General features: G+C 40.1%; 1 protein-coding gene across 12 annotated transcripts in view; it reads right to left on the bottom strand.

Moving 5' to 3' along the window:
- tenm4 (teneurin transmembrane protein 4) overlaps positions 1-25,078 on the bottom strand; it is a 146,138-nt gene that overhangs the window by 41,982 nt on the left and 79,078 nt on the right. For 8 of the 12 annotated variants that reach the window (XM_084951133.1, XM_084951130.1, XM_084951128.1 and 5 more), the window contains 9 exons: positions 24,316-24,530; positions 22,996-23,206; positions 19,573-19,674; positions 18,714-18,908; positions 17,006-17,206; positions 13,446-13,631; positions 10,545-10,571; positions 6,662-6,808; positions 4,098-4,314 (listed from right to left, as the gene is read on the bottom strand). In XM_084951133.1, the coding sequence (XP_084807259.1) occupies positions 4,098-4,314; positions 6,662-6,808; positions 10,545-10,571; positions 13,446-13,631; positions 17,006-17,206; positions 18,714-18,908; positions 19,573-19,674; positions 22,996-23,206; positions 24,316-24,530 (1,501 nt within the window). The remainder of the gene's footprint in view (positions 1-4,097; positions 4,315-6,661; positions 6,809-10,544; positions 10,572-13,445; positions 13,632-17,005; positions 17,207-18,713; positions 18,909-19,572; positions 19,675-22,995; positions 23,207-24,315; positions 24,531-25,078) is intronic. The other 4 variants (XM_084951135.1, XM_084951132.1, XM_084951131.1 and 1 more) reach the window with 1 other exon arrangement.

A 25,078-nucleotide genomic window follows, 5' to 3' on the forward strand; every position in this document is an offset into this window, starting at 1 on the left:
GTACCAACAATACTAATGCTGCCTACAATGAATTCCTGGTTTATGGAGAAAGGACCTATTACTGCATACCATTCCATAGCTCGTTCCCATATTTCCTGTTTTTTAAGGGCTTTTTTTCCTTTTCTATTTTAATCTGCTTCTATCTAAAAGTCAAAATAATGAAAACGAATTGATACCAATTGATACCACATACCAGTAGCACTTAAGACTGGCATTGTGGATTTTCTATATAACACAAAATTATGCTATCTCAGCGTACTTGTATTAATACTAATACACTCTGTGTCCTCCTCCCCCTCCTACTACTACTACTAATATATATATTTTTTCTTTTCAGCATTAGAAATAGATCAACAGAGAGGAGAAACATTAAAGTCAGTATGGATTTTATCAAACAGAAATACTGTACACAATAAAATAGCCATAACAGAAACACAACAAACTAACACCTCCTAGGGTGTCTCTAAGGGTTTTTCCATCCAGAATGGAAGGATAATGAGATAAGGAAGCTTTACTTTGCTTTTGCTCTAATTAAAAAAGAGGAATTATCTTTTCCATTACAGAATGCCAGAGAGGGAAATAATAGGACTGCAGATTGCAAGACTTGCTTGGCTGATTATCAAGACCTCAACAGATTTCCAGACTGACATCAGGCCTCCAGAAGCTGCATAAATTAGATCTGATCATCAGTCGCCACCAATCAATAGTGGGAAGTCGTCCAAATTCACCTCCTAATCTTACTGGACTGATGAGTTGAGACCTTGCTGTAGCACGTCTCCCTCGTCGACTCTTACCCTCGTCATTATCAAGGCCCGACTCATGGTCAGCCGTTGTTTCTGTAGTCGTTTGCAAAAAATTGGTCCCCTAACAAATGCCTTACTGTCACTTCTTCATTAGACCATGGCTATTTTTAATACATTTGGGTCTTAAACACTGCCACGTACTGGAAACAATTAACACTAGCGTGTTAGTAGCTGCCCTCAACATGTCCTTACCAGAGGCAAGATCATTCACCCTACACTATCCTGGTCCCCAGGAACCCTGTTTTATGTTAATTAGGCCAGGTCTCCTTCAGAAGACCTTCGCTGTCCACTACTGTGCTGTAAACAAGCAAGGAGATACTGTTCTGAATCCTTGGGCTTACACCCAAATATCTAAGAGGATGCATTTATATAGAATTATTACTAAAGTTAACCCAGCACTGATCTGGCTGTCTACATTTAATCATTCACAGCAATAGTTTATTTTAGTCTTGTTTGAAGTTTCAGCCGTCTCCATTTTCTTGAGATGGAGTTGTGAAAGCGGAACTATCGCCTTCCTGCTTCTGTGAACCACATCGGAAGCTGATTCCTCACTGTCAAGACAAATGATTTAAATATTGACATCAAATAAAACCCTGAGACAGAGTGGCAAAGGAAGCATGAAGAATTCACTACAGAAAATTCCATCCTTTGTGAGATTTCACAAGTCCAAAGGGATTGGCAAAGAGAGAAAGGGACTTCACAGTATCTCCAAACTCCAGTTTATCATACATCATCTGCACATACAGGACATGTTATACAAAAAATACACAAGTGAAGCCCTGGATCCAGTATGAAATAATCTTTAGTTTAGCTTATCTAGTCAGACGTCACAGTGGAGTGTGTCAGATGTAATTTTCACCCCTCACTTGAACAAGTCTTAAACTTACTCTATATAGGAAAAAAAAAATCAGGTTTCCTTCAGGTGATATTTATGGTGACGATCCAAATGACTACAGCAAAATACTGGCTGGTTAATTTACAAGACAATAAGAACTAAATGACAAAAGGAGAGCTTTTGATCTACATAAAAAAAAAAGGTAAAAATAATGGTAGTAAACATTAAACGGTAAACATTTGAAGCATAATTTGGAAATACCATCTTTCACAATTGTGTAATTGTGAGGAAACTACATTGTTTTCTCCCACTGACATCTCAGATACAATAAAAGCTGCGTGTCAGCTTTAACTATAGAGAACCTTCAATGACCACGGCTAATAAATAGTACCATTAACTCGGAAGCAACGGAAACATCATTACCCACGCAAATGAATTGATTACAGGGGAAATCCTGCTGAAACTGTAAGCATGTCACTGCAGCCCTCTCTTTTCCCTGTCTGCGTGTTGCACAGCATGCTGAACAGGGGAAAACGAGGAGACGTTGATATAAATTTTTAGCTCTCCAAATATACTATGCTGCTAAAAGGGCTAGGACACACAGAGAAGGAAACAAACAAGAGATTTTCTGACATTAATGGTCTAACGCTGATAAAAGAGTTCTAAATAAAATAATACAAGTGCACGCCTGTAAATGAAGTAAATGGCTTCTGCCTCGCTATTATATGCCAGCTATCAATCTTTGCCCAAATTGTTCCGCGGACAAAGCTCCTGTTTACTATTCTGGTCACCATCCACTGCTGGGCATAGGCAGTCTCTTGTATTATGTGTCATGGTGGAGAATCAAGATGTTTCATGCAGTGGCAGATGCTTTATTCAGTGGCACCTTTGCAGCTTTTTGCGGTGGGAAACATCAGAAATAGAAGTCCAACATGTCTACTAGCACAAGGAAGCGGTTAGAGGATCAATAGCCAGATGATCGGGTGACCAGGGAAGGCATATCAGGAAGGAAGATGCTGAGACCATGCCTTTAAGGCTCATCTGAAGCCCAGAGCTCCCTGTCATAACTGTTCATATCTGTCAGTGGGTGGGGAATGAATACCAAGCATGAATAATAGATTATCACTGATATTTTTAGGTGAGCTGAGGCCTCCAATCTTGCAGCTCATCTCTGGATTCTTCATTTTACTTATTTATGTCTGCATCTTGTGAGAGAGACAAGAGTATTACTCAATCCTCTATGCCGCTTCCTCTGTCCAGTGAAGAACTGCAAAATGTTGAGTGGTTCTTGAAAGCTAGTAAAATGTCAACGAGGGAAAATGTCACACCGCTTCTCTTAAGTATCAGCTGACGCTACTGCAAAAGTAAAAAAAAAAAAATAAAAATCAGCCATACTTTACTTTGCTGATGCAAATCACAGAGATTTTTTAAAGCCTTTACTGACACTGGTGTTTGAAAGAATTAAATTAATTCAAATTTGGCATAATTTTCATATGTTAACAAGAACCCAATGCTAACATGTTTTTTAAAGTACAAATGGTCTGCTTAAAAAAAATGTTAAAACACCTAAAAAACAAATTAAAAACCAACAAACCATTACTGAGTCACATTTTAATACCATTTTCTAAACATTTTCAAATATTCTCAATTTACTTTCTTTAGGCTGTTGTCTCGTTCTGTCACGTGGGTATAATAAGTTGAGATGAGAGAGATACATAAGCGAGTGAGATGCAAATAAGTGACGCAGCCTCACAAGCGTTTAAAGATGAAAAGAGAAGGAGACAAAAGAAAACAGAGGCAGGGGAACCTAATGGGAGTTTGACTGCTTTCCTGCCTGATATGAAAAGATCTCAGATTCCATGGCTGGGGTGTCATGAGCTCTGCCTCTGGGAGCGGGCCTCAGATGGATTACTGTAAAAGTAATCACAATACATAAATATGAGATGCCTTTCTTTGTAGGGAATTCTCCTTCCTTTTTGCCACATTCTATGTCTGTCCATCATCATCTGTCCATCATCCTCCAAGCCTCATCGTTCATTTCAGCCTTGCTTTCAGCCCCCACTGACTGCTGCCTCCTCTCCCTTCTGCAAATATTTTCATCTGGATTTTAAAAAGCACATAATTTACATCTGCTAAGATCTGTCAGTGCTATAACTGTAGCGCAGTAATTTGATATATTAAAAGTAAAATCCACTGATTTATGCCTGAACCTCAAATGTCATTACTTAAAAAAGCGATAACACAACTGTTGAGTTCACTGGAGCATCAACTGATAATTTGACTGGCTCAACCAGGAGGAATCTGACAAGAATCTTAAGCATGAACAACAAACGACGATGCAGAATAAAAAGGGAATTCAACCCAATACCGTAGCTGGTTCTGGTTATATTATTAAGAGAATTGGTTAGAGAAGGCTGCGCTGGGTGCTGTCTGGTGAGAGTAATGCAAAAGTCACTCACTTGCCATCGAAGGGGTTTGCTCCAGGGATTATGTGGGTGCTGTCCCTGCCCACAAGGAAGCGCACCCTGTCATAGAAAGTCTGTAGGTTGCTCTGTGCAGAGGACATCTGTGTCTCCTGGATGATGTCCAGGGGATCCGGGGAGCCCACACACAGGGAGGTAGTGTGACAGGTTGCCTGCAGACAGCAGTCTGGATCCATGCAGTCCACCAGGCCATCTGACAAGGTCAAAGAAGTCACAAACACACAAACACTGACTCATTAAACAACAGCCTAGACACACACCTGGCAAAAGAAAGTATAAAGTACTGCTCAAAGTTGGTTTTAGGGTGTGTTAAGCACGAATGCTTTGAGAAATAAAAGTTTAAAATATATATATATAGCCATTAACGTAATATAAAATACAGTAAAGACAAATAAAAAATCAAATTGGTGCTTGCTGTCACTACACTGCATCTTTAAAACATAATAATTTATCCTAGTCACACTTGCCCACATATTTTCAGTGTAGGTGGCAGATAAGTTGATACAAGTTGTTTAGGGCTTTGTGTTTGAGAGTATTGTTATGCAGCGGAATAAATCTGGGACAGCTCGGATGATGGATAAGAATTTGTTTGCATTTTTCAGAACTCAGAAGATCATTTATTCTCACAAAATTCCCAGCTCCATTTGCAGAAGTGTAGCCCAAAACCATGCACTGTTGGCTGCAAACCTTTGTCGAACAAACAGACTTGTATTAAATTTACATTAATCAGGGAAAGTAAGCAAGAGTACCTGCTGCTTTTGTTATCAGAACTCAAGTTTTTTTTTGTACTATGATTAGTTTGCTCCACATCAAAAAACAATAGTTTGGAGCAAATTATCATCTTGAAAGTCAGAAAACATACAGAACTGCAATAAAATGTACAAAATGTTCTAAAAAGATCGTTTCAAAGTCTCCCATAAGAAACTATCGGAGCCCAGCTGCTTTTTGGCACTGCTGAATTTCAAATGCGTCCGAAATTCATCAACTGTGTGTCCTCGGATGAGTGTGTTGTGTTTCCATCTTTAACCTTGTCTGTTACTTTGTGCTTCTCCTATTAGCTTATCAAATTTATTAGACCACTTGTCCAAAAAAAATAAGAGAAAATTAATATTTCAGAAATATAAGCTAAAACTAAAAAAATATATTGCTGTTAATTAGGGAAGTAACAAACTGAATTAATGTTTTTATACCCAAACTTGAGCCGGCACACTGGAGTTTTCTCACAAATTAATCAAGCATCACATTCAAGAGGCTGTAAATGTAACAACTCTAATTTGTTGTCTTAATCAAAAATAATAATAACATGTTTTACTTTGTTTCTTTTGTAAAATAGTAAATTTTAACATTTGTGGATAACAACAATAAATATATTTTAACATTAAAAATATTTTGATTAACAAACTTAGGCTTACTGGTAGATTGACTATTACAAGAACATGAATAAAATAAATAAAATTTCCAGTACTGTCAATTTAGGGCAGCTGTGGTAAAACCTTAAATTGGGTAATGGTCTAATAAATGTATCATGTGTAGTATATGTTTTCTTTATGCCCAAAACTTTGCACTGTATATTTGTTTTTTTTATGGATATTATTCTTCTTTTTAAAATTTTAGGGCTTCATACCTTATATTTTACTTGATATAGAATTAGACAAGAAAGGATTATTTATTTGCCTGTTGTATTATTACACAAACAGAGACAATTTATATACATGAATAGGAGTCAAAATTAAATATATAATTTATTTAATATACCATAGCAGTGAGAAAAAATAGAGCAGTTCCGACCTGTTGCTTTACTCAGTGTTTCTTACGTGTACGCGTGTACATATCCTCCTTATTTGATGGTCGGAACTTGTAACATTGCTCATGGTTCTCTGTCAGTAATTTAAGGAATACATGACAAAGAGAGCTGCTGTGCATTGCACTTTTCTTTGCTGAAGTGGGTCACTGGACTCCCTAGCCTTTGCTTTAAGTGGCCTATCTGGCCAGATGGGTGATAAAAATAAACCCTGCTGTCAGGATTCAGTCAAATCCCCAGAAGCACCCTCCTTTTACTATTGAGAGCTGTGTGGTCCCTGTACAGTGATCGGAAGACAAACAGCCCCTGCATAAATAAGGGATGCTAGTGCATAGCTCAAGCCCAGAATGAGGTCTGGAAGAAAGGAAGTCACGTCTCCCACTTGGCCTCAAGAGTGGTGCAGCCTCCTGGCTGGCTCTGTGTGTGTGCCTGGCTCTGCTCAGGGCTAGTTAGAGGGCAGAGCGTAGACTTCCTCCTGGGGCCGGCGAATGTTCAAGACCTCAGGGCCAGGTACTCTGCTTTTTAATAAAAACCTGTTGTCCAGGTGCCTGGCTGGAAGCCATTCCTCAACTTCACCTGTATAAGAGAGCAACTGAGCCTGGAAAGCATAAATGTACGTACAGGATATTCTCAAGCACAAGGGTGGTTAATTTTATAGTCAAATCATGTCTGGTTAAGAGTCCCTGTTGATGCCTGGCCAGTGTCAGAAGGCACCATTGTGTGTTGTTTGTGACTTTACCTCCATCGTTGTCCTTGACATCACTGCAGGCAGTTTCCATAGAGGTGTCACAGCCAGTGCCCCTCCAGCCCAGCTGGCACACACAGTACCAGCCATTGTTACCCAGAGTGCACCTACCATTTCCATTGCACAAACCAGGGCAGCCCTCTGTGTAACAAAATGGGACAAAGGTCGGCAATGAAAATCAAATAGCAGTAACACACGGACACTGTACGCTATTTATGGGAAAAGAAAACTACAAATTTGAAAAAAATGACAAAAATGTGAGGTGAGAGGTAATATTTATCGGGTAACAATACTCAGTCATGTTAAGATTTTAAATGGGTGAGGGCAGCCATAATGACCCTCGGCAGAGGCTGATTAATTTGATATACCTTCCGTGAAGCTTCTAATATCCCTTTGCAGTAAAATCAGATAACAGGGATCTTCTACATCAATATTCACTCATTACTACAGTGGACTGGACTCTCATATCTATGCCGCTACAGTTCGTTAATGAGAGCAGTGGTGTATTGTGCTGGTATTTCCGTCCGCTGAAAAAAACAAGTGTTTGGTGTTTTACTTATTGAAAAAATAATTCATTTTATTATTTGATAAACTGTCCCAAGACACTTTTCAGCTATCAATAACATACAATGCTTGTTTTGTCATTATGAGAAGAGGAAAAGAATATAAAATAGTATAGTTTAAAATGGATAAAGGTTACCTCAGTAGCCTTGTGCAGAGGCAGGCTTTGCAAGAACTACTGTTCCGGGGGAAGTGACCCCAAGGGAGTGAAAAGCTGGCTGGAGCATAACGACAGGTACAATATTCCAATGTTTTTCTGTGGTTATATCTTTACAAGGGCATAGATTAGAGGATGATCTTGCCCATTCTTCGACATTTATCTGATACCTTGTGATCTGTATCCTCTCACAGAGGCATAGGGTAAAATCACAGGATATCAAAAACACATCTGAACAGCCGTTTGTGTTGCAGGAAGGCTGCCTTGATAGAAAGAATATTAAACTGACCCATTTTATCGACTAAAGACAGTGGGGCAGCATTCTCTACTGTATGCTTTTACATCACACAGAAAGAATGGGAGCAAAAGAGGGAGATACTGAGAAAAGAAGAGACAGGTGTAGTGATTGGTGGACATATGAATGGGAGAAAGATCAGTAGTGAGACAGAAACAAGTATACGCATTTAGGGGGATGACTGTTGTAGATCTCTCGGTTAGCTACAGAGTAAAGGTGACACTATGACATGAGTCATAGTATAAACAATTCAAAGAACAGCCCACACTGCTTTTACTTATGCACATTTATCCCATATAAATGTTTTTAATGGCATAGGCAACACTTCCCCTTTTGCTTTAATGCTGCTTTTTAGAATTTAAATAAATCAAGATGTGATTCAAGTGCACAAGGGTTTTAACAACGACAAAAGCATTGCATTCACTGTTTAGGAATTGCAGTCATTTTTATATAGTCCCCCATTATCAGCCCTACAATAATACAAACAGAGAAAAATCCAACAATCATATTACCCCCAATTAGCAAGCACCTTGGCAACAGCGGGAAGGAAAAACTCCCTTTTAACAGGAAGAAACCTCCGGCAGAACCAGGCTCAGGGAGGGGCGGCCACCTGCCGAGACCAGGTGGGGTGAGAGAAGGAAGACCGGATAAAAAATGTATACAGGTGGTCCCATTGAGACCCGATGTCTCATTTAGAAGAGAGCAGGTCTGGTTTTCCTAGCAATTTGATGCAGTTATTGAAAAAAGTAATGTAATTTTAAAAATAAGCAGTGTTTTAAATACTTTGTGAAAATCACGACAGGCAATGACTTTGTGAATTCTACACCACATAGTCGTAATCAAATGCAGTGCTTCCTTCCTTTAGATGCTCTGCCAGGCCTTTACTGCAGCCACCTTCAGTGGCTGCTTGTTTGTGGGTCTCTGCCTTTATTTTTGTTTTCAGTAACTGAAAAGCATGCTCTACTGGGCTGACATCAGATGACTGACTTGGGCACTGAAGAATATCCCATTTCCTGGCTTTGAGAAACTCTTGAGTTGCTTGTGCAGTTTACTTTGGGTCATTATCCATTTGCACATTCCAGTCGTCCGATCATTTCTGTCGCATTTGGCTGAATCTGAGCAGAGATACAGCCCCGTACACTTCAAATTATTCCAGCTTTTCTTTCAGCAGTTTGATCAATAAACACTAGTGGCCAGTTACACTGGACGCCATACACAGCCATGCCATAACATTGTCTACACCATGTTGGACAGTGTGGTTTGATTCAGATCAACAGCAGTTCTTTTGACTACTGTATACTTTTCAACTTCCCATCATTCTGGGACAAATTGTACCAAATTATTCTTTTGCGCATTACTAAAGTTTTAGGGCTCAAGTTAATTTCTTACTATTATATTATTATTCTTTTTTAAGAATGCAGTGGCTTTTTCCTTCACTTGCATCAACATTTCGTTGTACCTAACCTTGAGAATTCCAGCGAGAAGCTACCGAATACATGTTCAAAATGTTAATCAACTCCAAATTTTTTATCTGTTGAATCTGTCGTTGATATGAGCAGCTCACATGGTTGTGAAACTGCATGTTAATCAATTTTCCAATTACTCTGGCGGCTCGGAAAATGTAGGACTATGTATACAAATGGCTATAATTTATAAAAGGTCAGTGTAATACTACTGTTAAACCTCTTGGATTAAAGCTAAAATTCTGCACTACAATCACGTCTTATTGTAACCATGAAAAAAGAACCCCAAAACAGAACTATATTTCCAATTGTAAAACATAATATAAAATAGTAATCAGGAACACATTTCACCAAATAACCGAAATCCTTATTTGATTATTTAAACCTGTTAAATAACTAGTTTGGTTCAGGCAAATAAGTTTGGTTCAGGCTTTTTCAATTGGAGCTGTTTGTCCGCACTACAGAGCAGTCCATGGGCCGTGGACATTTGATGAACTGTGAACAGCTGCTTAGGAGAGCGGCCAATAACTACTGTATAAGGCATGTTGACAAATGTTTTCTCAGCAAAAACTCATCTAGAACTCCAATAAAAACAAGATTGTGCACTGAAGCCTTGTGTCTAGGCACTTTCGGTCATTTCTTGTGTTATTACTGAACAAATGGACAAAACAACTGTGGTTAAACCAGTAGAGACAGATGATTAGAAAGCTCACAATGTTTATTAGAAGGATAAATAAAAATACGCTTTCAATTGGCACCACTTCAACTTAATTGGCATGCCTTTCAGAGAGAAGTCCCTGCTGAGCTCTACCCAATCCTTCCTGAAACAGCTCCAAACGTGAGCTTGCAAGTGTTCGAAGACCTCCTCTGGCAGACCATCCTATGCCAGGTGGTCCATTACCAAGGACGCAGTGAGAGCAAGAAGGGTAGCTGGAGGCAGGAAGGCAGGGCTGCAGCAAAGCCTGTACCCCCTGCTTACCCAGCACCAACCAGACCATGAACTCTTTTAATTAGAGAGGATGCAGCCTCAGCACCTATCAGGCCCCTCTCACAGCTGCATGCTCATTCATAATGCATGGCACAGGTTATAAAGGCCCTTACCCAACATCCCCCAATTGAGAAAGAAAGGATACAAGCAAACCAATTACTCAACACATAAAGAAAGCCCCATAAATTCACTAACCAGGTGCGAAAGTGCTAAGTGGAGATTACTGTGTGACAATATGGTAAAATAAAAGTTGATGGGAGATGTGGGACCTTAAGAATGAGTTGAACAAGAAGTGCATAGTGTTTGCATATGTCAATGTAGGGGAAAAGCATGGTGTGTGCATATGATTTGTTAATGCTGGCTGGATTTACAATGGGAGGAGGCCAAAATAGAAGGAAGGAGGAATGCCATACCTTTCACTACCTTATCCAGATAGTGAGCTTGGGAGATAAAAGACAGGACATATAAGGGAGGTCTGAACAGTGCCACTTCCATGACAGGACAGCAAGGCAATGTGTTAGTTTACAGTACAAAAGGTAATTAAAAAAGACGAAAAATGCTGACGTGAAGCATTACATGCACGCACTACAAGCAACACAACAAATACGAACCAACACAGAGGAGAGAGATGGAAATGGAAAAAAGGCAGGAAAAGTTGTGGAACACAGAGAAAGAGAATGAAAGTGAGAAAGAGTCAGAGGAAGCGAGCAAAAGGATAAAAAAGTGAAATCTGTCACTATTTAGTAACTGCTGAGATCGGCAGAACGTCTCAGGGGAGTGTTTAAAAGGCAACATGATTGATGCACACGTTACTTCTCTTAAATCTCTTAAGCGATATTGCACAGGAGGTCAGGATGTTCAACAAACGGTGCTTTTAATCTTCAAACACCTCTATACACGATAAGGTCACCAGAGGCTTTGCCAGCGCACGGGCCAAATCGGATCTCCTGTGCTCCACAGCTTGAGGCTCGAGGCCAACGTGGAGCTCTCGATAATGAAAATTGATTCAAATCGAGATCTTTAGCTTCTAAATAGACGACATGGAAGAATATTCTTGTTCAGTGGGGATCTCAATATGGCACTTATAAAAGCCCCATCAATAATGTAAAGCCAGTGTATAAAACATTCACAAACTGAGTCAAGGCTCATGCAGCCCTGGTTCAAAATATGCATGAGACTGCTGTGAGAAAAAAAGATCTTTGTCCATTTGGCACCTTGCTCAGTAACAGCTGTCAGCAGACAGTGACAGAGCTTTAGTTTAATTCTATTCCTATATTAGTAACACAAAGCTGACTGCTGCGGACCTTATTTTAACACATACTCCGTTTGGTAGTTCCGTTTAGATGAATGTGTCATACTGTATACCACTGAGACATTTGTTTCTGCAACAACACTGAAGTAAACATGGAGTAAAATACTCTTAGGGTATATAAAAAGTGCTAGAATACTAGCGCATAGTACTTTCTTTTCCTGAAAACTATAACTGACAGCACATACTTGCACAAATTAACCTTTTGTCAGTGTAAAATTAGGTTTTAATAATTAAATAATTAAACTTTACATTTCCCCCAACAGAAGTTAAATCACAGAATTTTCTTTAAGTTAAACAAGTGAAAATAAAGTGTTGTGCTACTGGACAGAGGTGCGCTTTCTGCAGTACACCCACCTTTACCTGAGATATTTTACCTTAACAAACAAAAAGCAGTTCCAACAGGTTTATATTACAGCATATACAAATGTATTTAATATGTATAGGTTTAGATTTAAATGACTTACTTTATTTTTCAGAAGGTTTATTACTAGATAACAGGGCATCAACCCTTTTCTGTTTTTTACCCATCTCCATAATTTTCATGGTAACGGCTTAGATATTTTCACTACTCATACTGAGACTCTTACTTAGTCTGCTGGCTTCAGTCTAGCTAGTGTCACGTTTATTGCTACAAAGGTTTGGTGAATTTTGCGTCTTCCACAATAATCAGAAAAAAAAAAAACTTGCTTATGGCCACAGACACACACTAATGACATGTTAGCGTGTCTGTCCGGCTGTGTTATCCATGCATGAAGTGGATCCACTCGTAATCAGACATATATGAGACTAACTGGCTGGTCACCGGTCCAGGCTGCCAGCCAATTGCAGTCTGTGGTCAATTGATTGGTACATCTTTTATATAGCTCTATAAATCTATTCAAATAGCTTATCCAATATTATCAAGAGAAGAGAAGAGATGCATCCATACATGAACACAGAATGCCAAAGTTGCAGTCTTGCAAAGCAGACATCACATAGCATATCCTGTGGATTTTCTCCGATGTTTAATGGAAGTTTGACAGCGTTGACACAAAATATCAGAAATATCAGAAAGCTAACTGCATTAAAACACTTCTCTTAATGACCTCAAGTTAAAATGAAACTGTCAAACCTCAGAAATCCAACAGCAGAACTAAATGATCTTCATGCCATCCTGTCAAACAAGGGCATGTGAAACAAAGAGGACAGGTCACAAACAGAGGTCAACTACTGCTTAGTTATGATAACAACTTGGGGGCACTGTGATGTTTGCATATTACTGCAGTCACCAGTTCCCGGTGACAGAAAAAAGCTCACAAAATGCTCACAGCGGGAGTGCCACCTCCATCAAAGCAAACATGCTGAAAGCACATTTTCAATCTAAAGTGTTGTGTAGACCATGCTGCTCTTTTTAATTATAAACTGTTTTCTTTTTTCACCCCCAAAAATACAAAAACTATACCAAAATGATCAATCCATGAACTATTCCTAGCATAGAACCACTGCAAAATACACAGCATATAATGACTCTAGTAGGCTGAAACTTTTTACTGGCTTATGTGAGCCAAGGTTTTCAGGAAAGCTCTTGACATTCAGTCAAGGTTTTGAAAACCTTACTTTTGCAAGTGTTTGGAGGGGAACAATCGCTAGCATAAACACAGTGAAAAGCAGTGGTTGACCTACTCACAACGACTCACGTTTAAGCATTTGAAATTAATAGTAAACGGAAAGGGAGCAAAGAAAAAGATGAGGAAAAGGATGAGTAAAATGAAAGGACACCTTAGCACATTCCCACATTAAAATGCATGAAGGCAAGCTTCAGATCCTTGAGTAAACCTGTTCATGCTTTACTGAGTTGCACAAATTCAATTAAGCATGCTTTTCCCACTCTTCTCCACTTAGACCCTTCCCTTCACATAGGCAGGCAGAATGTCAGTCCTTGCCTTTGTTGGCCTCCCAAACCCCTCCCAAACACAGAGACACCACCCGCCCCAACCAAACCCAAAACCTATTCCCATCTTACCAATAGTGCAGTGTTCTCCGTTCCAACCCGGACTGCATTCGCATTTGCCGTCCTTACAAGTGCCATGTTCATTGCAGCGTGGGTGACACGCCCTCTGGTCACACCCAGTGCCCATCCAGCCATCGTCACAGCGGCAGGTGCCCGAAACACAAATGCCATGACCACCACAGTCCGATGCACAAATCTCTGTGGGAGACAGAGAAATAGAAAGGGACAAAAAAGAGAGCGGGGGGAAGACAGAAAGAAAGAAAAGGAAGGGGGGGGGGGGGGTGGAAGTGGGATGGAAGGGGAAGACAAGGCGGTGATGGGACAAGGCGACAAGGGTGAAAAAAAGACAAATCCAGAATTTATTGTCAAGGAAAGGCAGCCACGCTCCACTACCTTGTCTGATGGCAGCTGAAAAGAAATTCCTGCACCTCATAAGGGGCAATCCTTTTTGACAATACAAATCTAATAAGTCCATTACCAAGAAAAGACAAGGATTGTGGCAGCCTTAGCAGACTTATTCTTTTCCTCTCCTCTTCTCCTCTTTTGTAAATTTAGCTTTTTGTGCTACAAAAGGTGTGAAGAGGAAAAAATGCTCAGCTGAAACTTTTTGTAGAAACGGCAACAATGTCACTTCTGCCATTTTGATTAAACTGTAAACATTATGTCCCTTCTTGTACATGAAGCGGTCAAAGCTTTGCAACATGTTCTACCGTGGTCTACAGGAAGGAGGCAAGATTCCACAAAATGATTTGAAGCAGAGGATATGAATACACTGGTTTTTGGTGGGGGGGATTTTTCTTCTTCATTTTCTCTAAGTGCTGCACACGAGAGGAAGAAGTACACTGATGCAATGAAGGAGACTGAAAGACAGCGCTGCAGTAAAGCCCGGCTGATGCTATTGTGTGGCAGCTGAAAGACCTCCCTGACTGGGTGTGATAGAGCCTGGGACATTACCCTCATCACATGAACTCTAGGGAGAGTATGACAAGCTGAAAGCTGAAAGAAATTAAACGCTGACAGATTACTTATGAATCTCATTGAAATGTTAACCTCTTTATTAACTACTTTGTAATAAAAGGGGCTTAGCAGTATGGGCAACGATGAACAATAGCCATGTATTCCTGGCTTATTAGCCAAGCCAATTCAAATTTGACCACAGGGGACCAAACTGGAGGTAAAATCTTGTAATAAGTCAATTACCGCCTTTACAGTGCCTATTTTGCAATTGTTACAAATTAAATCAGAGTGGTATTTTCAGCCACAAACCATAACATGGCATTACCAGCTTAAAAAGCTTTTATCAGAATCACTCTCTTCTGCTAATTACAGCTCAGCACAAAGTATGCAAATGCTGATTTTCCATCTGACTTTTGATTTTTAGGTAAAGTGTGCTGGCAGTATTAGTGCCTGACAGGCTGCTTATGCACACCAACATACAAACAAACGGAAATCACATGCAAACACAGAATAGTTAGAGCTTATAAATCATTTTATGAATAAAATATTTTCTGTCAAACTACACCTTCTACGTCCTCTGAAAAAATATTACAGTTAAGAAGGAAGTAGTAATGAGCATAGTGAACATTAGTAAACAACAGTGATTGAGCTCAAGAACACAATATTTTTTTTAAAAAAATCAAGAAAAAGAAAAACCACACACACGATCCCCCCTCCCATAAACTCAACCAGTTATTACAACACACAGCGGTCAGAGAAAACAGACTCAAACTGACTGTGAGACAACTGTTCACTTGGAACAAAGTAGAAACCTTTAACATGATAAAGATCCAATTACAGCCTGCAGGCAAACCCTCATTATCTGTGGCCAGAGAAGCCCACAGTGAGAAATACCCCCATTCCCATGATGGCAGTTACCATTTGCACTAAAGGACAGAGTAAACAAACTTTCCTCTGGGTGGAGGAATAGCAAAAATGGCATAAAAACACACATATTAAAGGACATAAAACCTCAGGCATTGTTTTATGGCTACTAACAGCATTATACCAACCGTGCTCACCTAGGCTGTACTGTCCCAAAGCAACACGAGAAAACGACTTTCTGACTTAAAAGAATAGTGCAAGAGGCGATAAAGAATCTTGAAAAATGTATCGAAAGCTTTCCATCTTTTTCTTTGCCATGTCTGAAAGGTTATCAGTGCCAACTATACTACCCTACCACCAAGCTTAGTGTCGTATTAGACCACAGAAAACTCTACAATGAGCAGGATAAAGGAGAATAAAAAGCCAGCTCATCATTATTTGCAGAGCTTTTTTTCTCTGTGAGGCAAACTCAGACTAACTGCCCATTTCCCCTTAAAATCCTCAGGATTACCTAATAGGTCATTGCGTCTGCCAAGAATATAAAAGGATTCATGAAGCAAAGCGACTGGTGTATTAAAATAGTCTTTTCAAAAATATTTTCTGAGGATCCAAATTGTGTGCAAATGAAAATACTGAAAATTGTTCTGGTCCCTGTATAAACAAATTTGAGCTGGAGCTCTCTGAAACTTCCATCTGCTACAAATACAGTCAACAAATATAAACACATTTATATGTCGAGTGAATTTTTAAATTCTTCAGGTTTAGACAAAAAAAGATTTTTTTTTTTCCTTTAATGTGAATTTAGACTTCTCAGAGTGCAAATCTGATGTTACCTATGTTTCGCGGCACTTTAAGAATCTACTGCTAGTTTCAATTAAAAAAAATACTTCTTGTAACCTATATTGTAAAAAACACAAAACCTTTTTTTCGTGCTTACATCCTGTAGAAGGTATATTCTAGCTATGAAACTGTATCTTATGCTGTTTCTACACTTTGAATAACAAGAGAGGGCATTCCCCATGGACGAGATGAACGCAATAGGAACAACGCTTCAGAGCAGGAAAAAAGTACCATCAGCTGTGAACCAATGCACTGATGTAAAGAAATCCAGAACTCAAAAAAGAGCGAAAACTTGCATTAGATCATGGCTCTGACAACATCTCTGTTATCTATGTCTTTCTTTTTTCTACAACTACAACCATTTGTAAGAGAATTACATTTAGAACCAAATCAAAAGAATCTGATAGCCATCGAAGGACCTCCTACTGATCACTGATGAGAATAATTATGGCTTTTATGTGAGCCATATTCTTTAAAGAAAGTAACAAATATTTACCTCTGAAAGGATAAAAGCAATTACCAAAGGTACACTAAAAGAGATGTCAAGGTATTTTGTTGTTGTGATCCATTAAACCTGAAAATTATTATACATATCACCTATAATTATATTAGCTACTATAAGCCTGCTACCGTATTCACTCACTGTGCTGACCAGATGCCAAGATATAAGTAATAAACTACTTCAGTATTTACATTTTGTTTTTTCTCTATGTCTTTGAAAAGCTACATTAATAATTGTGTATGTCCTGCTCATATTCCGCACTAAGAAACATTTAACTGAACTGAACTGAAGGCAACATTTTCTGTGGATGCACTGCTTTTTTTTTTACTTGCTAATCAGAGTTAAATCAGCACTGGCCCGTGAGAAGGGCTTTCGCCAATATTTACTCTGTTCTGAGTGAAGTACTCACCTGTAGCACAGTCATGGCCTGTCCAGTTGGGATCACAGCTGCAGGTTCCTGTGTCTGCCAGGAAAGCTCCGTGTCCAGAGCACTGGTCCATGCAGGAGGCCCTAGGGCTCTCACATCCTGGCCCTCCCCACCCGACAAAGCAGTGACACTCTCCCTGGACGCAAACCCCTCGGCCTGAGCATGTTGGATCCAGGCAGTCCACTAAAAAGGTTCCAAAGAGAGAGTGTTAGACACACTAGTCACCTGCTGTTTCTCTCTTTCAGAGGCAACCTGGCATCTCTATTTGAGCCAAAGTACAATGGCAACTGGAATAGGCTGCAGTTCAGCTGCAGATGCACTCAGCTTAGCTCGTGTCCAATGGGGGTAAATTATTCAAGGAAGTCCATCTTTTTTTCAAAAATCAGTGACAAGATTTACAGAGAAGCTAATTAAATGGCTGTTTTCACAGTATGTCTCATGGCACAAAACTACAGGTACTGCCCACGCTTGTGCTGGCACCCTCCCATTATCTCACAGCAAAAAATCCTCTCAGAGAGCGAAGGCTGTTTAATAAGAGCATGTTTCTCGCAAATCAAAGCCACCATAATGCATAATTCAAAGCTGAATAAACCAAAACCATTAACAGAATGTACAGGAATGGTAAGGAAAGCCTGGGGCAACAGCCAGACCTCTAGGCAAGACTAGATAGTCAACTCTAGTTTCTAGACAGTTTGAAGAGTTTGCATTTGCTTCCCATGCAGTGGCTTTTGTACACTGTCTCAGTGCACACCGTACAAGTTCAATTAGTCAACAAATATCAAATTAATGCCTTCCCTTGACGTGCTAAATGAGTGTTCACTTTGAAAGGAACAAGAGTTGTGGGAGAGTATGATCACAATATTAACGTTTTTTTTCTACCAAACAATATTTACATGGTTCACACAGATGGCAAACGGGCACCAAGCACGAGCAATATCTAGTCACTGTGAGCTGTAGGCCACAGCATGGCAGCTCCCCTTTACCATGACATAAATGGCTATAAAGGCTGTTATAGTAAGACAAACAGGATCTCTTGCCTCTTAGCAGATGGTTTGGGCACAAGGCACAAAGATCAGAGGCTAACTGACAAGAAACTCTCTCCTGGCAATTAATCATTGTGGCTGAAGGTCATATGGAAGAAAGGTAAAAATGTTAAAGGGCTCTCGTCCACATTCCCCTCCACTCCTTATGGCTAACGCTCCACCTAAAATAGAATGGGGGCCTATGGATGTCAGAAACCCCCATTTATCAAACTCCCAGGGTCCATTTTTCATCTTGAAATGAGAGCCTTCAAGAGCTGACAAACACAATGGCTCCTTCAATCTTATCTGGTCAAGCCTTATCCAGCAAAGGATGAATCTAAAGTTCCCAGAAGATTAACATCAGACTTTTTGTCAGAATTTCAGACAATAAATGGACTGTTTCCATTAACATAATGCCTTATAGCCATGATTTATACAGGAAAAGTCACCTAGGATGCAGATTATGAACTGTTATGGCTATAATGCTCTTCATAGAGGATGTCCTGTCTTTACTACTCAACAGACTGTAAGCCATACCAACTTAATAGCCATTCCCATTATGAGTAAAATGTCAAGCACTAACAGGCTAAGATGGTGGTTACAGCAGCCACATTATGTAGGATTTTATTAGTTTAGGATACATAACCATGACATATTAAAACAATCACCTTCTTCACAGTTTTCCCCCTTGTAGCCAGGGTTGCAGATACAGGTCCCGACTATACAGATCCCGTGGTTGCTGCAAGTGATGTCAATGCACTGGTTGGTGGGAACGTCACACTCCGAGCCCTTCCAGCCGCTGTGACACATGCAGCGACCTTTTAGGTATTGACCATTCCCACTGCATAGCACTGGACAGGCAGCTTTGAAAAGAGCAGACAGCATACATCCATCTGAATGGACTTCTTCATGCACAAAGAATAGTGAGTGTTTGCTAAAGCCTCGCTCTGACAATGACCAAAATGTTAAAGGGTGTCCTGTCTGGTAAATATTATTTAGCACAAACTACTGTACCTTGGCATCTAGAGCAGATGTGCCATATATTCTAACAAAGGCAGCCAACAAATATCTAACGTCTTAACAATGGCTGGTAAAAAACATAAGAACAAAAATTAGCTGAATTAAAGTGTCAGGCATGGTGCTGATCAACACATGGATAACAGATGGCAGTTCAGTATGTGTAAAGAGGTAACAAAAACAACCTACCATCATTCTAACACACTGCCTGAATTTGTTTTTTTATGTGGAGAAAAACTAATAGAGCCTTTCTTTAATAATTGAAAGAATGAGTGAATACTAGCCCTATAATCTAAAGCTTTTTATAGAGTTCTTTCATATGCAACCCAATACTCCAGTATGAGTACTGAACCATTTCGAGTATTACTGCCTAATTAAATAAAACAGGTCTTAAGTACAACTAAAGCAATTGTGGAGTAAAATTGTTTTGTTCGAGCCATGCAGAGAATATCAATTGGAAAATGCATCTGAATGATTAACAGAGGTAACATGAGTGAGATAGTGACTTACCTCGCCCACAGTCAGGTCCTTTGAATCCTAAAAAGCAGTGACATGTTCCAGCAATACAGTCACCGTTCCCAAAGCAGTTACTGGGACAGTCATCAATAGAGTCTGCAAGAGAGCAATCAAAAGATTTTCTGAGTAATGTGGTTTGAAAAACAATTTTCCTCCCACTCATTTTCTTTGGGTTGATTATTATCCCTTTGCTAATGACAGTCATAAGCATGGAGGATCCAATCCTGTCAACATTTCTTTTTCAATGCAAAACATTTTGAGTGTTACTAATGTTTCACAACAAATATGAGCTTTCACTAAAAGGGTACAAGTTCTAATTATTCAGGCTTCTACGAAAAGTTACAAAGGAATTAAAGTCTCTTAAGTACCACATGTACTAGCTGCCTAATTAACTCTTTTATGGCACAGTGTCTGCAACTCTGGAACCCGCATTTATCTGCTGTGACTGGTAAATCTGACGGCATCGTGAGTTATTCTGTGATCTCAGTTTTACACTGTAAGTTTTTCTTATAAATTACAGTGTCATTTACATTTTGCATGCAGTGTTTGGACGTGGCCATTGCAATTAACTGTTTGGCTTTAAACTGAGGCACTTTGATGCAAACAATCAGCAAAGCACGCACACTCTTTCCAAGCTTTCCTCTAGCAATCCCTCTAACTAAATCAAATTAATTGGCAAAACAGTTATTTGTGCTACAGAACCATGTCCCGGCACTTGCTTGTATTAGAAAGAAGACTGACCACTGATCTCTGCAGACAGCAGCAGGAATCTGAAGCACAATGCTCACTGAATTAAGCCTGAAATGGTGCTGAAAAATATTCAATCTTGTCCATTGCCTTCAGGCAGCAGAAACTCTGAGGCAAAACTTACAGAACAAAGAATCTCTTGTGCTCCACAAATGGCTAGAAATGTGAGCCATGGATTCAGCATCCCTTTACTCTGGAGAGTCAATCATCACTGAGGATGCAATGCAAGACCGAGGAAAAAAAAAGACAAAGAGAGGAGGGAGAAAGAGATACAGGCAGACCAGAGATACAGCAAAAAGGAGGAGGAGTAGGCAGCGAGCAGAGAAATGCTGCGGATATCTAATGTGCTGCAGGCTTGCCTTTGCCATTTTGTGTTAGTGAAGGGATGCAGGAGAAACTATCCTCTGGCATGGTTGAGGCAATCAGCACTTTGGTGGGGTTTTGATGGCTTCTAACAAGAACATCTAACTATAGCAGCAGGCTTGGACTTTTTGCTCAAAGCAGTGTAGGTAGGGCAGTGATTGAAGGTTAGGGAAAAGGAATATGAGATGTCTACAAGCCAGCTATTAACAATTCCCACCCAGATTTACAATTACATTCCAGATTTGCACTTTATACAATAGATTCAGATAGGTTACCATTATTTTTCATTAAAAAAAGGCTCTGAGATATTCAAACGCAATATCCTGACATTAGAATACCAGCATCAATAACAGAGGTTATCTTATCTATATCGGAGATATTTGATAGGTGAGCAACATTGTAACATTGCAACATACACATTTAATTAAGTAATCATGAACTGGAGTGCTCCTGTTCTGAATGCTGCAGTTTAGTAGACTGCACATTGCCCATGTCTATTGGCTGATTCCTCTGAGAGCATGGAAAGGAGGCCCTGAATATCTCTTAGCCACACACTCAACATAGGCTAGCGCATAAATCATGGATTCAAGCAGAGCTTCATTGAAATTCATTACCCTTCATATCAGGGGAGCTAACTATTGTGTGGGTCTCCAGTCGGTGAGGACAGAGTAGTGCGCAGTAGGCAAGTTTAATCAGCGACTTGCCATGCTCTCTAAGGTTGCTCAATACCTTTGGATGATGGGTGGTTGTGTACAGAAAGAACTTCTGCTGGAGAGTTAAACGGGACATAGAGTAAGACAGTGGTGCTGGGTTTTTGCTTCCCTTTCCTTTGCCATGCCTAGGCTGAAGCATTTCTGGCACCAGGCAGCAGGGACAAATGGCTTCATGCTCCAGAGGGTTGTGATACAAAACATTCAGTGGGACACATTTCACATTGCCATGGAGTCACAGCCAAGTAATGAGGAGCAACCCAGATTAAAGACACGGACGCTCCATCCCCCCAGATGTATTATGGCATGGCTATGTGCACCAAGAAAACCTTTCATTTGCTGCACATAGAGAGTACACTGATGGCAAGGAAAAAGATCTATATATACATTTTTTCTATGTCCATTGTCAGAGACACAGAAATAATTTAACTTTTAGTGTCTTTTAAACAATGCTGCTGGTGTTTCTGAGTGTGTCTGTTCGATATTGTTCACATATATTTCTATACCTGGGCTGTTCTACTTGAAGGTCAACTCCATTTCTCCACGGCTCAATACAAGTGAGGCAGTTGGTAAGATTCAGTTTCTGCTGAAGGGCACTTAACCGGTGACCCATTTTAAAAAAGGGCCCCTCTGCCTCCCTCTGAGCTCCTGTGAGCAGATCAGCTCCAATACGACTCAATCGAGACAGAGTTCTCACCCCACCCCAGACTACCTTACCTAGTTATGTTTTCTCTTATGTAAACCACAGGAGGGCTTCATGCACACCCAGTCAAGAAGAAATAAGCACGAGTAAACATACTGCCCTGACTCCCCCTTTTTGTGTCATATCATATATTAAGTATTGAATTACAGCTGTTGTTGGCACAGCGGGAGGGCATAGTGCATCTCTTGCCTGTCTCCACTTGGTGTTGAGGACAGCTTCTCATCGATCTGCTGCCTGGCACAGCCCCTGTCACAGATGGACTCTGGCCCAGGAGCTTTTAATTAAAGAGCATGTGAGAACAGCTCCCAGCTGCCATCCCCGTGAAAGTCGACACCTTAGGCCCTCTCACACCTTGCTTGATACAGCAGTGCTAATCAAAGGCGCTTTAGGGAGAACAAAGAGGAGCGTACAAAATGAAGTCACCTCCACAAAGAAGGACGTATGTCTGAAACACAGCCGCGTGCCACACAGTTAGAGTCGGAGGAGGGAAACATCTTTCCTACAATGATATATGGAAAGTAGATGGAAATTGGAGCAAATCGTGATCAAAACTGGCACTAGCAGGAGGGTACAATCATACTTTGAATTGTATGCAAATGGTTCTGAGAAGCTGGACCCCTGATTCGCTTGGAAGACACTCAGGGTAATGAGGATATTATGATCTCTCAATGCCCTACTCAGGGGCATGGTGGGATAGCACTGATGTCCTGATTTTGTAATATTCAGCTTCACCTTGATTAACCTGCACTTTCCTTGGCTCTTAAACTCTCAGTGTTTCTGACTCATGGCCTACAACTCTGTGCTGTTTGCGGTAAAGTCGCTCCTGGTTGGTATTATAGGGATTACGGTTTGCTATTACAGGTTTTAGCAGCAGGTCATGCCCAGGGCACCCACCTATGGCAGTGGTGAGGAAGGAGACAGTTTCAGTTTCTTTTCCATCGTTGTAGATGGCCAAGTGCCAGATGCCTGTGTCCATATACTGGATAAAGCCTGTGTCATGTGTAGTGATGGGTACTAGGCTTCGCTGCATAGCCACAGGCCCCTCCAGACCATGGATGTCTTGAGCCAGGAGCCGCCGCCCATCCAAAAGCTCCACGAAGTCAAACTGCAGACAGAAACACAGAAAGTGAGAAAGACTGATGGATGGACCGCAGACACACCATTAGAGTGACACATGAGACTTGAGTGCTTTCAGCCCTCTTTATAGTGGAGCATCATTTGGTCTGCATGAATAACTCATCATTCTAGAGGAGCTTGAGTTAAGTCTTGGCACATCGTGGCTGGATGGGCTGAGATAATTTCAGAGTCCGCATATCTTATAAAAGCCTTGTTTGAAACTATTACAGTGGAAAAAAGGGAAGCTGGAGGAATTAAAGTAAAGTTAGTGTTTACCAAATAACATCTGCACTGATTTGCTTCACATCAGCTTTGAGTCAATGAATACCAATGAGACGGCATTTCATTTTCATTTACATAAGGAAGGGAATCTTGACTCATCTGCCATTCTATGTGTAATCAGCCACATTACGAAAACTCCACTCTGGATGATTTTCTTTGAAGCATAAATAGAGGAAACAGGCAACTCTGTTGGCTGACTGAAAAATCAATATCACTGGACATTAGCGGAAACAAAATTCATGCTATAAACAATTTTGCTGAACTGCACTTGCATTTACAGAAGTAATCTCAACTGTGCGAAGCAAGTGGCAAGGTATGATTAATAACATGACATGTCTCATTCTCGGCTACATACAGACGGAAAATCTGCCCAATATTTTTGTGCGACTCTCAGATGGTATTGAACCTGAAGAAGTTTTCCATAAATCCTTTCTGCAACAAGAAAGCGATTTTTAATAGAATAGAGAAAACTCAGAATTGGTTTGCATTCATGACACGTTCCTACATGGCTAGATAGATTCTTTTAAACAATATCCCAATTTATATTCTGTGGCAGAAGAAGAATGGGAAAAGAAGAAGAATCCTTGTACAATGCAGGCATGATTGGAAATTGTTTCACAAAACATCACATTTACAATACACCATTGTCTTTTGCAAACGAAACACAACATTGAGTAACGCGATTTGGCATCGCAAACATTCAAACATGCTAAGTGCATCGACCATTTAGATTCTGCACTCACCTGTCATACTATTAATAAGTGCAGTAGAATACATTTACTGTAACAGCATCAGTGACATGTAAATATTGCCTACCTGTGTGTGTGATGGAGGAAGACCTCTCCTTCCATAGATCCCCACTAAGGCATCTTTACTTAGGGACACATTAAACTTTAGGTACATGGGATGATCAATGAAGACCTGGGATCTCCAGAAGATACCAGGAGGAATCTGCTGTGCGACCTTACGCCCCACGTCAATCTCTCCCATATCTATATAGCTGTCATCTGGGAACAAGCTGTCCAATTTGCCTGCATTGCACACAAAGTAAATCGGTCAAAGAGATCACACCATTAATCCACCATGTGGATGGCAGAGGGACTCAGTCTGCTGAAGCATGATAGTCTGACCATATCACAGATATTCAATCACGCCGCTGACAGCCAGTGAAAAAATATAATGAATGAACCCTTCGACCACTGCCAGCAATTTCAGTCACAATTCCACTAGAGGGGAGAGCACAAAAGAAAGAAAATATAGTCTTCAAACAAAAATCCAGTTACTTTTTGAATTGTCCTGTTTTGAGTCTTCTGATATGGCAAATAGAAAAAATATTTTTGTTAAAAAGAAATGATGATCATGATCACGATAAAATACATTTCAACAGCAGATAGCATTATTCATTTCAGTACAAAAAATTGTATCATAAACGGAGATAGTGTTTTTTGGTTTGGTGCCATCACCATGTTTCAAAAAATTGGGGACAAGTGCAACAAAACAAAAGTTGTGAAGCATAAAAACTCAATGCAAAGGACGAACTATTAAGAAAATAAAACAGGGGATTTCATGATCAGTTGTT

This window comes from Perissodus microlepis, chromosome 14 (assembly GCF_051167445.1).
Source record: "Perissodus microlepis isolate ML-2025 ecotype Zambia chromosome 14, ASM5116744v1, whole genome shotgun sequence".
In the NCBI taxonomy this organism is placed as follows: domain Eukaryota; kingdom Metazoa; phylum Chordata; class Actinopteri; order Cichliformes; family Cichlidae; genus Perissodus; species Perissodus microlepis.